Below are 16,854 nucleotides of genomic sequence, written 5' to 3'. Positions count from 1 at the left end.
TTAAAACTGCAATGAAGCTACTGTTAAAATCCCCTAGTTGCCACACTCCAGTGCCTGTTTAGGTACAGTGAGAGAGAATTTAGCACGGCCAATGCACCTAACCAGCACGTCATTCGGACTGTGGGAGGAAACCAGAGCAGCCAGAGGAAACCCACGCAGACGTGGGGTGAATGTGCAAACTCTGCACAGACAGTGACCCAAGCTGGGAATCCAACCCATGTCCTGGTGCTGTGAGACAGCAGTGTTAACCACTGTGCTGTCCAAACGTGAGGCATCTTTGAGCACACAAAGCTCACCTTTATACCAGCCTCTGTCCAAACATTAGCTTAACTACATAAGCTCAACAGTTCCAACTAGTTAGCAGCGCTCAATATGTGTCTTTGTCTCTGCCTATGCCTTAGCAACATGGGACTTAGACACAAGAGCTGGCCATTCAGCCCTTCAAACCAGTCCCACCATTCAATAAGATTGTGGCTGATCTGATCATAGTTTCAAACTCACTTTCCTGTCTGCCGCCAATAACCTTTTGACTCCCTTAACTATCAAATATCTCTCAAACTCAGCTTTGAATAAATTCAATCTCCCAGCCATCACTGCTTTCTGGGAAGAGAATTACATAGCCTAATGGCCCTCAGAAATAGAGTCTCCTCATTTCTTGTCCTCTGGGTCTAGACCAGGGTCATAAAAGGCAACATCTCCCAACATCCACTCCATTGAGCCACTCATGATCTTACATTTTTCAACAAGTTCACCTCATTCTTTGAAACTCCAGTGGGTAAATCTTTCTTTAAAGAAGCCCTTCATCCCAGGAACCTCCTCTACCAACTAATACTTCCTTTCTCTGTGTCAGTTCTCTCTGTTTATTATCTCTTTTTGTTTTATCCAAGGACATGTTACATTGTTGTGATGACAGGAACTTATTACAGGAATGTAAATGGTCCAAAGTGTATATTATGAGATAACAACAGTGAATCTCACCTCTTCTCCTGATGGGTCCAACAGAGAGAATCTGTTCTTTTGAGAGTAGCCAGTTGTCATCGGAAAGTCTCCTGTTGTTAGTAGGACATGTCTACAGGGACCAACACAAAGATTTGGTTAATGTGTCCATCAGAAACCTCCAGAGAGGTGTTGGTATATTTCTGTCTTCTCTCATCTGCCCTTCCCACCTGATTGGGAATATGCCCCTTCAGGATTTGGCTTTGGGGATTCCCACACCAGTTACATTTTACAAACTCCAATCAAAGCTATCAGCATGCGCAGGATTTTCAGAGAGTTGGAATGACATGGAGCTCTTTAAGAATGGCACAATTCCCAACCCCACTCTGGATTGTCCAATTTTTGGGAGTGCCTTTACAGGGTTTAGGCTGGTTCCTGTCAAAATCCTGCATCCAGCACTCACAACTGGCTGCTCCATTGCTGAGATGGATATGTCCAACTCTGTCACAGTTTTCACGTTTCATAGTTCCTTGTGAAAGATAGTCTTCATTATGCGGCTTTTCAGAAGGAAGTCCTCATACCCACTGGGTCTCGATGGTAAAGCAATTAACTTTATTGTGATAGTACGATATGTTTACAAACAAACATTCAGAACTTTCTACAATGTTGAAAAGTTATTTCAATGACAAGCGAATAAAAGTGTCAATTATCCAGAACCTTTAAAGTGTCAATAACACAAACCCTTCTTAGGAGCCAGATCAGAAACTCCAAGGTGTATTATGAAGTTAGTCTAACTCCAACTTTATTTGATTTTGGCAGTAATAAGATGTTTTGTTCCAGGTGTGATTCTGTTGATTCATTAGGTAGTTTTTATTAAAACAAACTTTATTTAACACTACAGTTAAAATATAACAAAGAATTAGCATAACTTTTACCAATTGAAGTACTTAAATATGATGAGGTATAATTCTTAACAGCTGTAGTTCTAATTAAAGCAATATTCCCTTCAACATAAATCCTTCTTTAGAATCAATTAACACAAAAACAGAAATGCTGACGTGAATGCTAGGTATCCAGCCTTTTAGCTCCTCTGGACAGAGGTCTAGACAACTACCTGGCTTCTGACTCCCCATGTAGCAGTCTCTAGAGAAAGATCTAACTTCAAACTGCAGAACTTCAAGAAAAAGAGACCTATTTTCTGGCAGGTCCTAGTCTTCAATCTCCAAAGAGAGACAGAGATATTTCTTCTTTCTACAGCTCCCAAGCAGCAACTGAGCTTAGCCCCACCTAGTCACATGACTTTCCTAGCAACCTAATCAAGCCCTACTCTGAAAAACCCCTGGGTGTAACACTAAAATAACAACAGCATTAGCCCAGATTAAAGCAAACATTTTGATAATTAAGATCAATTATGCTGCTGCAGTCATAACAGTATTGGCTGCCAGTTACAGACAAAGTGGCACCAGTTAATAGAACTGATGACGAAAATAAATCCTACACAAGAAACATGTTTCTTAAAGACACAGTATTCTCACAACTCAGGAGCAGGAGTAGGCCACTCGGCCCCTCGATCTGCTCTGCTATTTAAGACACTATAGTTAAGAAAGCCCACCAACGCCTCTACTTTCTCAGAAGACTGAGGAAATTTGGCATGTCAGCTCTGACTCTCACCAACTTTACAGATGCACCATGGAAAGCATTATTTCTGGTTGTATCACAGCTTGGTATGGGCTCCTGCTCTGCCCAAGACCGCAAGACACTACAAAGGATTGTGAATGTTGCCCAATCCATCACACAAACCAGCCTCCCATCCCTTGACTCTGTCTACACTTCCCGCTGCCTCTGCAAAGCATAATTAAGGACCCCACACACCCTGGACATTCTCTCTTCCACCTTCTTCCTTCGGGAAAAAGATATAAAAGTCTGAGGTCACGTACCAACTGACTCAAGAACAGTATCTTCTCTGCTTCTGTCAGACTTTTGAAAGGACTTACCTCGCATTAAGTTGATCTTTCTCTACATCCTAGCTATGACTATAACACTACATTCTGCACTCTCTCCTCTTCTATGAGCAGTATGCTCTGTCTGTATAGCACGTTAAAAAAATACTTTTCACTGTATACATGTGACAATAATAAATCAAATGAAGGTTGTGGCTGATCCAATTTTAATCTCAAAAATCACATTCCAGCCTACTGCTGATAACCTTTCACCCCTTTGCTTATCAAAATCCATCTACTTCTGCCTTAGATATTCAAAGACTCTGCCTCAAATATTTTTTGAGGAAGAGAATTCCAAAGTCTCACAACCATCTGAGAAAAAAGATCTTCATTTCTGTCTTAAATGGGAAACCCCTTATTTTTAAACAGTGATGTTTGGATAATGAGGCTTGGCTGAGAGCCCAGACAACCATTAGAATACTAAAACACCTGCCTCCAGAGAAAAATGTAGTCTGACTGACAGCTCAGATTCTCTATCAATTTTAAAATGTTTGTTTACACAGAATTATGTGTTTCAAGAGTTAGTGATTAATCTGGGTTGACACTTATTAGCTAGTAATGAAATTACTTTTTTAGAAAAAAGTTATGAAATGAAGTACTTTTTAAAGCTTATTGAACACACTATTGTTATTGTAGGGTTCATTTTGGGAGATCTAATAAGGGTAGAATATACACAATGAACAGAAGGTCCCTAGACCTTGGTTTATAAGTCCATTGTTCCCTGAAGGTGGCTGCACAGATAAATAGAATGGTGAAGGTGGCATATGGAATGCTTGCCTTCCTGAGCCAAGGCATAGATTATAGGAGCAGGAACACCTTGATGCAGCTTTATAAAACATTGGTTAGACCACAGATGGAGTATAGTGAGCGGTTCTGATCGCCACACTATCAGAAGGGCATGGAGAGTGTGCAGAGGAAGTTCACCAGGATGCTGCCTGGGATGGAAAGTTTCAGCTATGAGGAGAGACTGGATAGGCTGGGTGGGTGTTTGGGTGGGGGGGGGTGGTCTGATAGAGCCGTACAAATGAGAGGCATTGATAAGGTAGATTGTAAGGATCTGTTCCCCATGGCAGAGGCCTCTAAGACCAGAGGGCAGAGGTTTAAGGTGAGGAGTAAGTGGTTTAAAGGGAATCTGTGGAAAATGTTTTTCAAATCAGAGGATGGTAGGAATATGGAACGCACAGTCTGAGGGTGTTGGGGCAGGTTCTCTCACAACATTTAAGAAGCATTAAACAAACACTTTAATCACCAAGGCTTGGTAGACAAAGGTCCACGTGTTGGGACATGGAATTAGTGTAGATTGGTATTTGATGGTCTGCATCGACATGGTGGGCCGAAGGGTCTTTTTCGATGTTGGATGACTGGTGATACACCTATATATAGAACCATTGGGCATGCAAGTGCAGTGGCTGGGCAGCAAGGAGCAGAAGGGATGGGTGGGGGCATTAGTTGGCATGGCTGGGGCATGGGGAGTGTTTGGAGGGTGGGAATAGGAGGGTCTTTGGAAAAGTCTCACTGCCCTAAGCTGGACTTGTCTCTCATCCAGCAGCCCATGGGTCTGCTGGCCCAGAGGTGAAGATCCTGTGTCTTTTTCCTGTAAGGCAAACAGGCCAACAAGTATTTTCCCAGGGTCAATGCCACTGTTGTAGGGTTTTAGCTGTTTGATGGTTTTCTGACAGGACTCCTGTTTGACTCTCTGACAGTCGACCTCTCTGCAGTGTGGCTCAGAATGAGTCCAGCTCCAGGGGTGTGGTAGTGTGGAATGAAAGGGTTTCTCTTCCAAGAAGGAGGCGCAGGGAGCCAGGGGCTTTAGAGCAGGTTTGAGGGGGCCGGGGGGAGGATAAAGACGAGCTCGTTACTCACAACTCTGCAGTTATTTATATCGGAATCACACAGTGTCACGTCGCAGTGGAGGTGAACCTCATTGTAATCACCGATAAACTTGAAAACAACAATATGGAAGCGGCAAGTGAGAGAAACTCCATTCTCCTCCATCTCGATGGTGCTGTCCTTGGAGTTTGGGCACCTGCTCAGAAAGTGACAGAATAATCAGAGTCAGAATGAGGATTGTGTCATCCTCCCCCCCATCATTCTCCCCCCACCATCCCGTCTTCTGGGAAGTCTGCATGTCCTGGGTGGGGATGTCCCAGTGACTGGATGAAAGAAAAATAGTAAAATATCAAAGGCAGAATTTGAGAGACCGAAGAGAAAATATTTCAATAAATTTCAGGGGGACAGAGCTGGAGGAGAGAGTTCTGTCATTGGTGGTGGGGGTGGGGGGTGGGGGCAGAGAAAGAGTTTGTCCTGAGGGAGAAGGGGGGCATGGGGAGAATGAGAAAAAAGCTGTTTCCTGAGAGCGGGGGGGGGCGGCGTGGATGAGAGTGGATCCCGGGGGGATGAGAGTGGATCCCGGGGGGATGAGAGTGGATCCCGGGGGGATGAGAGTGGATCCCGGGGGGATGAGAGTGGATCCCGGGGGGATGAGAGTGGATCCCGGGGGGATGAGAGTGGATCCCGGGGGGGATGAGAGTGGATCCCGGGGGGATGAGAGTGGATCCCGGGGGGATGAGAGTGGATCCCGGGGGGATGAGAGTGGATCCCGGGGGGGTGAGAGTGTCTCCTGGGGGGGTGAGAGTGGATCCCGGGGGGGTGAGAGTGTCTCCTGGGGGGATGAGAGTGGATCCCGGGGGGATGTGAGTGGATCCCGGGGGGATGAGAGTGTCTCCTGGGGGGATGAGAGTAGATCCCGGGGGGATGAGAGTGGATCCCGGGGGGGATGAGAGTGTCTCCTGGGGGGATGAGAGTGGATCCCGGGGGATGAGAGTGGATCCCGGGGGGATGAGAGTGGATCCCGGGGGGATGAGAGTGTCTCCTGGGGGGATGAGAGTGGATCCCGGGGGGATGAGAGTGGATCCCGGGGGGATGAGAGTGGATCCCGGGGGGATGAGAGTGGATCCCGGGGGGATGAGAGTGGATCCCGGGGGGATGGGAGTGGATCCCGGGGGGATGAGAGTGGATCCCGGGGGGATGAGAGTGGATCCTGGGGGGATGAGAGTGGATCCCGGGGGGATGGGGAGGTTGGGGACTCTCTTCCTCTTGTGAATAGTCTCTGAGTGAGGAGAATGGGAGTCAGTTGGTCCAGAGCCAGTCTGAGCATCAGTGTAGGGTCCAGTAAACTAGAACCCTGAGTTTCCTGATGTCCCCCTCCCACTCCCAGGGACAGGGATCTGGACCCAACATCACTTTGGAAAGGTTTCATACAAACCCGTGCTCGATGATTACGTAACGCAGTCGGTCCTTGGGGTTACGAGATGGCGTCGCCCAACAACGATTAATAATCAGAATCAGCTGTGTCGAATCAGCCCCCTCGACAAAGACCCCAATGTACAGGACATCCCGAGTGGTGAGTGTCACCTCACCCTCTCGATAGGGAAACTTGTACGATGAGTTTTTGTACAGAGCCATTTTTGTGATGAAACTACCTTCTTTGGTGGGAAGAGTGAGGTTGACAACACTGCAATAAACAGCAAATAAATCAATAAAAACCTCTGGTTAATTCTACACATTCTGACCAGATTTTTAAGCAAATGAAAGGGAAGCTCTCCCTCCAGCTGCACAATAACTAAAAACACAAGAACAGCAACTCCTGAAGGAGGATTTTCTCTGCACATTGCTGTGGTTATTTACAGCTCAGACAGTGCCCGTATGAACAACTCTCTGTTTCACTGTTAAATGATGCAGAATAAACCATTTCAGTTCTACAAATCCACACAATCACTGATGTTGAAATTGTAAACATTCTTTGGAGTGATAATTACAACAATATTTATGAGCTTAAATATGTAGCCAGAATCGGATCCACTGATGTTCAAATTTAACTAATGCTTATAACATGAGTTTGTCGAATTAGAGAGGACAGGTGAACCAAGTATAACATTTAAATGATTGGTTGCAGCTTCTGACAGTAACATACATCATCACCCAATCAACAACCTTTCAGACAGAACTCCCATTCCCCAGCCTGAGCACACACTACGTCCAAATCCACCACCCCAAAAGACCACAAGAAGCAACAGCACAAACAGGCCATTTGGCCCATCCACTCTGCTCCATTATTCCGTAAGGTCATGATGACTGATTTAATGTGATAATCCTCAACTGCACTGTCCCACTTTATCCCCATAACCTTGATTCCCTGCAAGACATAGCAATCTACAAGATGAAGGTAGGTAATGTCACCTGCATAAATGCACCCCTCCCCAATGAACTCAATATATTCTGTGCCTGTTTTGAGCAAGAGGTCAGTGAGAGCACACCTTCCATTTGTAAGACTGGGCCGAACCCGTACCCAAGGTCACAGATGTCACAGCAGCTTTCTCAAAGGTCAACCCATGGAAAGCAGCTGGCCTGGATGAGCACTCAGATCCTGCGCAGATCAGCTGGCAGGGGTATTCACACCTCTCTTTAAAACTATCTGAGGACCTTATCTGCTTCAACAGAACAATCATTATCCCAGCACCAAAGAAAAACCAAGCAGTGTGTCTCCTCATCTCTGTTTTAAATGGGTGATCCCTTGCTCTGAGATTCCGCCCTCTGGTCCAGACTCTCCCACAAGAGGAAACATCCTCCCAGCCCCCTGAGAATCTTACATGTCTTGGTAAGATTGTCTCTCATTCTTTAAACTTCAATGAGTACAGGCCTAGCCTACTCAACCTCTCCTCATAAGAAAATCCCTCCAAACACAGGATCAACCAAGTAAACCTTCTCTGGACTGCGTCTAATGCCAGTATAAAACTGTTCACAACATTCCAGGTGTGGTCTAAATAGTGCCTAGTTTAGTTTTAGCAACACTTCCTTACTTTTAAACTCCATTTCCTTTGAAATAAAGCAACATTGCATTTCCTTTCCCAATTACCTGCTGAACATACATGCCAGCTTTTGTGATTTATGCACAAGGATTCCCAAATCCCCCCCCCCCCAATGCTGCAGCTTTCTGCAGTCTTTCTCCATTTAAAAAATACTCAGCTCCTTTATTCTTCTGACCAAAGTTACTTACTTCTCATTTTCCTACATTATATTCCATCTGCCAAATTTTTGTCCACTCACCTAACCTGTCTGTATCTCTTTGTAGACTTTCTGTCATCCTCACCACTTGCCTTCTCACCTATCTTTGTGTCATAAAAACTTGGCGACAGTACATTCACTATCCTTGTCCAAGTCAGTAATAATAACTGTGGTCCCAGCATGGATCCCAGTCATACTCCATCAGTTACAGGTTGCCACCCTGAAAATGCCCTTTTTATCCAATATCTAGAAGTTAAACCCAGGTCACAACTCACCTCAGCATCGGCCTCACAACAGTTTCAAGAGAAACTTTCAAGTCAAGTTCATAAGCGCAGGAGAATTCGACATTAATGACTCTGTCACGAGTAATGACACTGCCCGTGTTATTCAGACTTTCGATCCAGACAGTGTTTATATACAGGACATGTGTCTCATTTGTCTGTGTAGAGAAGGATTACTGTCACCTGGAGACACTCACAGGATAATCTACATCCAACACAGCAAACATACACAGTGCTTTCATGCAATGTCACAACCATATATTCAGTTGGTGCCTCAGTATAACTGAGTCTCTGGGCCACAGACTGAAACCTTTACACAGCAGATCCCATTCACCCTACAAATCTCAAATTACTCCCTCAGCTCCCAGCACATTATACAGTGCCCGACAAGCAATATCCTCAGTCTGCTCCCTCCCCAAAGCACCCTATGCCCCTCCCTGTGTTCCCCCCACCACCCAAGCTCAGATTGCCCCTTCCACTGGGCCATATTAATGGACAGCATTAAGGCCTTTGGAGAGAGAAAATAAGGATTGTGATTGGGGAAATCAATGACGAAATATTGGAAGATTATCTGCAGATATGTTGAAAATCGGGAATGAGAAATCCTCACCTTCACAATGTTTCCACAGTTCCGATTGGTGTTGTTGATGTGAAAAGCAATGAAATCATCTCCTTCTGATCCCACACAGCGAAAATCATTAATTCGGACATCTTCACGCTCAAAGCCCAGCTGGTAAAGTCGGCATTTAGAAATATAAACTTCCATCTGAGAATATTTACAAACCACATCTGCTTGGACAATATCATCTGAGGAACGGATAAGAGAAACTCGACAGGTGGACCAATCGACATTCAGCATCATTAGAACAGTTTCGGAACATGCTGAATAACCTCTGACCTTTACTCTGTCACCAGGACCCCATTCACCAGACATTTCTTGACCTCAGAGAGTGGTGAGAATGTGAACTCACTCCCACAGTGAGGCCGATTCCAACCGAGTGTAATTACACTGGGGAGAGGAGCTATCAGATTCAGTAATAAAGTGGGATGGAAAAGGGGGTTGAAACAGAGATTTAAAAACGGCCCAGACCCAGCTGGAACGATTGAAAAGTGGTGAGAGTTTGAGGGGAGGGGGAGGGGAGGGTGGGGGAAGGGGAGGGGCGGGTGGGGGAAGGGGAGGGGCGGGTGGGGGAAGGGGAGGGGAGGGTGGGGGAAGGGGAGGGGGCGGGTGGGGGAAGGGGAGGGGAGGGTGGGGGGTTGGGGGAAGGGGAGGAAGAGGGGCGGATGGGGGAGGGGAAGGGGCGAGGGGGAGGGGGAGGGGGGAGAGGGAGGGGGGAGGGGGCGGGTGGGGGAGGGGGGAGGGGGCCGGTGGAGGGGGTGGGGGAGGAGGAGGGGTGGGTGGGGGAGGGGGGTGGGGGGGAGGGGGAGGGGGAGGGGCAGGTGGAGTGGGGGGTGGGGGAGGGGCGGGTGGGGGGGTGGGGGGGGAGGGGGCACGTGGGGGGGTGGGGGAGGGGGTGGGTGGGGGGTGGGGGAGGGGTGTGTGGGGGGAGGGGGAGGGGCGGGTGGGGGGAGGGGGTGGGGGGAGGGGCGGGGGAGGGGGAGGGGTGGGGGGAGGGGGTGGGGGGGAGGGGGAGGGGGTGGGTGGGGGAGGGGCGGGGGAGGGGGAGGGGTGGGTGGGGGAGCGGGAGGGGCAGGTGGGGGGAGGGGGTGTGGGGTGGGGGGGAGGGGTGGGTGGGGGAGGGGGAGGGGCGGGTGGGGGGTTGGGGGAGGGGCGGGTGGGGGGGGTGGGGGAGGGGCAGGTGGGGGGGTGGGGGACGGGGAGGGGCGGGTGGGGGGGTGGGGGACGGGGAGGGGCGGGTGGGGGGGTGGGGGACGGGGAGGGGCGGGTGGGGGGGAGGGGGAGTTTCGGGTGGGGGGGGTGGGGAAGGGGGAGGAGCAATCACAATGTGTCAGGAAACTGAATGTTGCTTTGGGAATAAGTTATCAACTCTCAAATTCAAAGCAATATAAATATTAATAAAAGGTGCTGAGTGGCTAGTGAGCTTTATCTTTTGTTTGTAAGGTTTATTACCAGTACGGTGTGTTGAACTTTAATAAGACTTATCAGTATCACTAAGGTCTATTAACAGTAATAATATTTATTAGTACGGATACAGTTCGTTCTCTGTAGCAAGATTAACCAATAACAGGAGGAGAGGCAGGGCCTCATTCCCAGGATTTATCCCATGTCCTGGATCATCATTAGTGCAAAATGTCATCAATCACAGCAGCTTCAGCTCGGCATTTAGGAATCTAGGAGAAGTTATCATGACTGTGATTTATTCATGAGGTTGCGAGCTTTGTAAAAAGCAAGTTAATAGATACATGAAGAAAGGAGCAGGTGGAGGCCATTTGGCCCTTCGAGCCTGCTCCACCATTCATTACGATCCTGGCTGATCATCCAACTCAATAACCTAATCCTGCTTTTTCCCAAAACCTTTGATCCCATTCGCTCCAAGTGCTATATCCAGCCACCTCTTGAACATCTTCAAGGTTTTGACATTGACTACTTCCTGTGGGAATGAATTCCACAGGATCACCACTCTCTGGGTGAAGAAATGTCTCCTCATCTCCATCCTAAATGGTCTACCCTGAATCCTCAGACTGTGACCTCCTGGTTCTGGACTCCCCCACCATCGGGAACATCCTCCCTGCATCTACCCTGTCTGGTGCTGTTAGAATTTTAGAAATGTCTATGAGACCCCCCCTCACTTGTCTGAACTCCAGTGAAAACAATCCTAACCTGGTCAATCTCTCTTCATCCCCAGAATCAGCCTAGTAAACCTTCGCTGCACTCTCTCAAGAGCAAGAACATCTTTCCATAGAAAGGGAGATCATAATTGCAAACAATGCTCTAGGTGTGGCCTCACCAAGGCCCTGTATAGATACAACAACACATCCCTGCTCCTGTACTCGAAACCTCTCGCAGTGAAGGCCAACATACCATTTACCTTCTTTACCACCTGCTGAACCTGCACGCTTACCTTCAGTGAGTGGTGCACAAGGACACCCAGGTCCCTCTGCACACTCCCCTCTCCCAATTTACACCCATTCAGGTAGTAATCTGCCGCCTTGCTTTTGCTTCCAAAGTGAATGACCTTACATTTAGAACATAGAACACAGAACATAGAACACTACAGCACAAACAGACCCTTCAGTCCACAAGTCACGCTGATCATATCCCTACCTACCAGGCCTATCTATAACCCTCAATCCCATTAAATCCCATGTACTCATCCAGAAGTCTCTTAAAAGACCCCAATGAGTTCGCCTCGACCACCACCGATGGCAACCGATTCCACTCACTCACCACCATCATTCCAAGAACACTGTCTGCTGTAAGCTTTAGGCTGATTGTGGAAAAGGACCAGGAATGATCCAGACTAAGAATAATTAATGGGGGAAAGGCAGCTTCAATGGGGTAAGAATGGATCTGGGCTGAAAAATTGGTGTCAAAGGTTGTCAGGAAAAACAGTTGCTGATCTCTGGGCTTCCTTTAAAGAAGAGAGAGTGCGAGGAAAATTCCCTCAAAGAGAAAGGGAGGGCAAACAACCCCAGAGCTCCCTGGGTGGAAAAAAGATAAAAATTAAGGTAAAGAAGAAAATGTGTGTTTGTGACAGAAAATACAATGGATTATCATGCTGAAGATAGAAAACTCAGAGGGAAGGTGAAAATGAGAAGCAAAGAGGGAGCGTGATAAGAGATTGGCAGCTCACAGAAAGGGGAATCTCCAAATCTTCTACAGGCATATAAATAATACGGAGAGGTAAAAGGAGGAGTCGGGCAATTAGGGGATGGAAAAGGAATTGATGTCTGGAGGCAGGGGCATAGCGGAGATATTAAATGAATATTTTACATCTGTCTTTACCAAGGAAGAAGATGCTGCCCAGGCCACGGTGAAAGAGGAGGTCATTCAGACACTAGGAGGATTTAAAATTGATGAGGAGGATTGGATAAGCTGTCTCTGAGTAAGGAGCATCCGAGGATAGAATCATAGAGGTTTTCAGCATGAAAACAGACCCCTCGGCCCTTTCCCTCATTTTTTAAACCACTAAACTAATCCCAATTGTCCACATTTGGCCCATATCCCTCTATACCCATCGTACCCATGTAACTGTCTAAATGCTTTTTAAAAGATAAAATTGTACCTGCCTCTACTACTGCCTCTGGCAGCTTGTTCCAGACACTCACCACCCTCTGTGTGAAAAAATTGCCCCTCTGGACACTTTTGTATCTCTCCCCTCTCACTTTAAATCTATGCCCTCTAGTTTTAGACTCCCCTACCTTTGGGAAAAGATATTGACTATCTAGCTGATCTGTGCCCCTCATTATTTTATAGACCTCTATAAGATCACCCCTCAGCCTCTTACGCTCCAGAGAAAGAAGTCCCAGTCTATCCAGCCTCTCCTTATAACTCAAACCATCAAGTCCCGGTAGCATCCTAGTAAATCTTTTCCGCACTCTTTCCGGTTTAATAATATCCTTTCTATAATAGGGTGACCAGAACTGTACACAGTATTCCAAGTGTGGCCTTACCAATGTCTTCAACAAGACGTCCCAATATTCTGACCGATGAAACCAAGCATGCCGAGTTCCTTCTTCACCACTCTGTCCACCTGTGATTCCACTTTCAAGGAGCTAGGAACATGTACCCCTTTTTATTCTGTAACTCTCCCCAACGCCCTACCATTAACTGAGTAAGTCCTCCCCTGGTTCAATCTACCAAAATGCATCATCTCGCATTTATTTAAATTAAACTCCATCCGCCATTCATCAGCCACTGGCCCAATTGATCCAGATTCTGTTGAAATGCTAGATAACTTTCTTCACTGACCACAATGCCACCAATCTTAGTGTCATCTGCAAACTTACTAACCATGCCTCCTAAATTCTTATCCAAATCATTGATATAAATGACAAATAACAGTGACCCACTGCTGATCCCTGAGGCACACCACTGGTCACAGGTCTCCAGTTAGAAAAACAACCCTCTACAACCACCCTCTGGCTTCTGTTGTCAAACTAATTTTGTATCCAATTGGTAACCTCACCCTGGATCCCGTGAGATTTAATCTGATGCAACTACCTTGGGGGATAGATAGAGTGGACGTGCAGAGACTATTTCCTCGGGTGGATGTAGCTGTTACTAGGGAACATAACTATAAGGTTCATGGTGGGAGATATAGGAGGGATGTCCAAGGTAGATTCTTTACTCAGAGAGTGGTTGGGGTGTGGAATACACTGCCCGCTGTGATAGTGGGGTCAGACACTTTAGGAACTTTCAAGCGATTATTGGATAGGCACATAGAACATAGAACATTACAGCGCAGAACAGGCCCTTCGGCCCACGATGTTGCGCCGACCAGTTACAAAAACAATGACCCACTAGCCTATACCAATCCCTTTCCATCCATAAACCTATCCACAGATCTCTTAAACGCCCCCAAACTAGGCGCATTTACAACTGCAGCAGGCGGGGCATTCCAATCCCTCACCACCCTCTGGGTAAAGAACCTACCCCTGACATCCGTCCTATAACTACCCCCCCTTAATTTAAAGCCATGCCCCCTCGTGCTAGCTTTCTCCATCCGAGGAAAAAGGCTATCACTATCCACCCTATCTAAACCTCTAATCATCTTATATGTTTCAATAAGATCCCCTCTTAGCCGCCTTCTTTCCAACGAAAACAACCCCAAATCCCTCAGTCTCTCCTCATAGGACCTCCCCTCCATACCAGGCAACATCCTGGTAAACCTCCTCTGCACCCTCTCCAAAGCCTCCACATCCTTCCTGTAATGTGGGGACCAAGTGCGGCCGCACCAGAGTTGTGTACAGTTGCAACATGACGCTGCGACTCCTAAATTCAATCCCCCTACCAATAAACGCCAAGACACCGTATGCCTTCTTAACAACCTTATCTACTTGATTCCCAACTTCCAGGGATCTATGTACACATACACCTAGATCCCTCTGTTCATCCACACTATTCAAAGTCCTCCCGTTAGCCCTATACTCGACACATCTGTTGCTCCTACCAAAGTGAATTACCTCACACTTCTCCGCATTAAACTCCATCCGCCACCTCTCGGCCCAGCTCTGCAACCTGTCTAAGTCACCCTGCAAACTATGACACCCTTCCTCACAATCTACCACACCTCCGACTTTGGTGTCATCAGCAAATTTACTAATCCACCCAACTATACCCTCATCCAGATCATTAATAAAGATTACAAACAACAGTGGCCCCAAAACAGATCCCTGAGGCACACCACTCGTAACCGAACTCCATGATGAATATTTACCATCCACCACCACCCTCTGTCTCCTATCTGATAGCCAATTCCTGATCCAACTTCTTAGATTACCCACAATCCCATACATCTGCATTTTCTGCAGAAGCCTACCATGGTGAACCTTATCGAACGCCTTACTAAAATCCATATATACCACGTCAACTGCCTTGCCCCCATCCACCTCTTTGGTCACCTTCTCAAAAAAACTCAATAAGGTTAGTAAGGCACGACCTACCCGCTACAAAACCATGCTGACTATTTCTAATCAATTCATTACACTCCAAATAACTATAAATCCTATCCCTAATAATTTTTTCTAAAACCTTGCCCACAACAGAAGTAAGACTCACCGGTCTATAATTCCCGGCAAAGTCTCTGTTCCCCTTCTTAAACAATGGGACAACATTCGCTATCCTCCAATCCTCCGGGACTACACCAGAGACCAATGACGACCTGAAGATCAGAGCCAGAGGCTCTGCAATCACCTCTCTAGCCTCCCAGAGAATCCTAGGGTAGATCCCATCCGGACCAGGGGACTTATCTATTTTCAGCCCCTCAAGAATATCCAGCACATCCCCCTTATCAACCGTAATACTGTCTATTTTACACCCCTGCAACCCAGTGTCCTCCTCAGCTATATTCATGGAGCACACCAGAATGATAGGGAGTGGGATAACTTGATCTTGGGTTTGGACATAGCCTGGCACAACATCGAGGGCCGAAGGGCCTGTACTGTGCTGTACTGTTTTATGTTCTATGTTAACCTACCATGCGGTACCTTGTCAAAGGCCTTGCTAAAGTCCATGTAGACAACATTAACTGCACTGCCTTCATCTACCTTCTTGGTTACCCCTTCAAAAAACTCAAGTCAAATTTGTGAGATATGATTTTCCTCTCACAAAGCCATACTAACTGTCCCTAATCAGTCCTGTCTCTAAATGCCCGTAGATCCTGTCTCTCAAAATACCTTCCAACAATTTACCCAGCACAGATGTGAGGCTCACCAGCTTGTAGTTCCCAGGCAAAGTATTGATTTAATGTCATATCCATTGGTAAAAGGTCTGAATAGACAATTCAGTTTACTAATGTTTCAAATAGAGAGGTTGCTGAGTGGATTGTTTCCTGTGCTTGCAGACTCGGTGGGTAGGAAACAGAAATTGGGAGTTTCCGACTCCTGAAGCTGCCTCATGGGGCAAACAAACCCCTTTGACTCTTTGACCAGGGCCCCCTTCATTTGCATAAAGATGGTTTCTCTGTTAAATTAGGGGCATCAGGTAGATTCATGAAACTGGGGAGCCCATCAGAGAGCTTGCAGCTTTCGAACAGCTGCAGTAGAGGGTAAGTAGATAAAAGGGCAGCTGGGAGTAAAGATGCCCCATCACCAACTCTGCACAAATGGGGCAATGCCTCAGTACACTGAACATCCTGGAGCTGGATTGGCAGTCTGAAAATTCTAGCTCTGTCACCAATACCCTAACTTATTTCTACAGATCCCAGTCAGGGTGCTGATGATTTGGCAAGTTGTTCAAGGAAGGTTTCAGAAGCACAAGGACATTCAGGGAAAAAGCTCCTACCTGAACATCCTTGCTGAAAAAGTTCCTACACCATTCCTATCCAGGCAGAGAAGTTCACCTGCTAGCTGTTTAATTTAGTGTTTCTAGCTAGGTTTTAGCAAGTATTTCTGCACATTTACCACTGTCTGGGCTGGGCTCCTCTGGGCAACCGCACAGATCTCCATTCCCCTGTCGACATAAACTATAGTTGGTGCAAATTCCTCCAGAACATGGGTCATCAATCAATTCTGCTAAAAGCAAACAAACACAAATGATTAACTCAGCAAACACCAGAAACATTGTCTAGACAAACAGATCCAATGATATTCAGGAGTCTGTGGAAAGCCAATAACACCTGCATTGGTTTCAGCATCTTAATCTCAGAGTTATTGAGCCAAAGTCCAAACTGTGGACATTGCAGGTCATCAGGGAGGGGGAAGAGTTGCCTGAACACTTTGTTCCAGCGAGTAGTCACACAACTGAGGTTAAGTTAACATTTAGAGTTGGTTAGTGTTCAGGAACTGAACAGTGTGTGAGCCAGACAGGTACGGAGTTCCAGCATGAAGATATAGAGAAGACCTGGTTCTTGACTTTGAGCAATAGGTTTGAGATACTTGCTATCCATGTGGATGAGAACAAGGTAAGAAGTCTCACAACACCAGGTTAAAGTCCAACAGGTTTAACATAG

The 16,854-nt window shown here is 46.8% G+C and overlaps 1 protein-coding gene across 1 annotated transcript in view; it reads right to left on the bottom strand.

The window, feature by feature from the left end:
* The window catches only part of tecta (tectorin alpha), a 97,673-nt gene that overhangs the window by 12,912 nt on the left and 67,907 nt on the right, over positions 1–16,854 (bottom strand). Inside the window, exons 16-21 of the mRNA XM_080214551.1 lie at positions 16,307–16,417; positions 8,892–9,088; positions 8,276–8,439; positions 6,202–6,450; positions 4,800–4,962; positions 979–1,069 (exon numbers count right to left, since the gene is read on the bottom strand). Coding sequence (XP_080070677.1) covers positions 979–1,069; positions 4,800–4,962; positions 6,202–6,450; positions 8,276–8,439; positions 8,892–9,088; positions 16,307–16,417 — 975 coding nt within the window. The remainder of the gene's footprint in view (positions 1–978; positions 1,070–4,799; positions 4,963–6,201; positions 6,451–8,275; positions 8,440–8,891; positions 9,089–16,306; positions 16,418–16,854) is intronic.

This window comes from Carcharhinus amblyrhynchos, chromosome 29 (assembly GCF_965287045.1).
Source record: "Carcharhinus amblyrhynchos chromosome 29, sCarAmb.v2.hapA, whole genome shotgun sequence".
Classification (NCBI taxonomy): Eukaryota; Metazoa; Chordata; class Chondrichthyes; order Carcharhiniformes; family Carcharhinidae; genus Carcharhinus; species Carcharhinus amblyrhynchos.
Note: the sequence above shows the minus strand (reverse complement) of the source record. Positions and strands in the feature narration are given on the sequence as shown.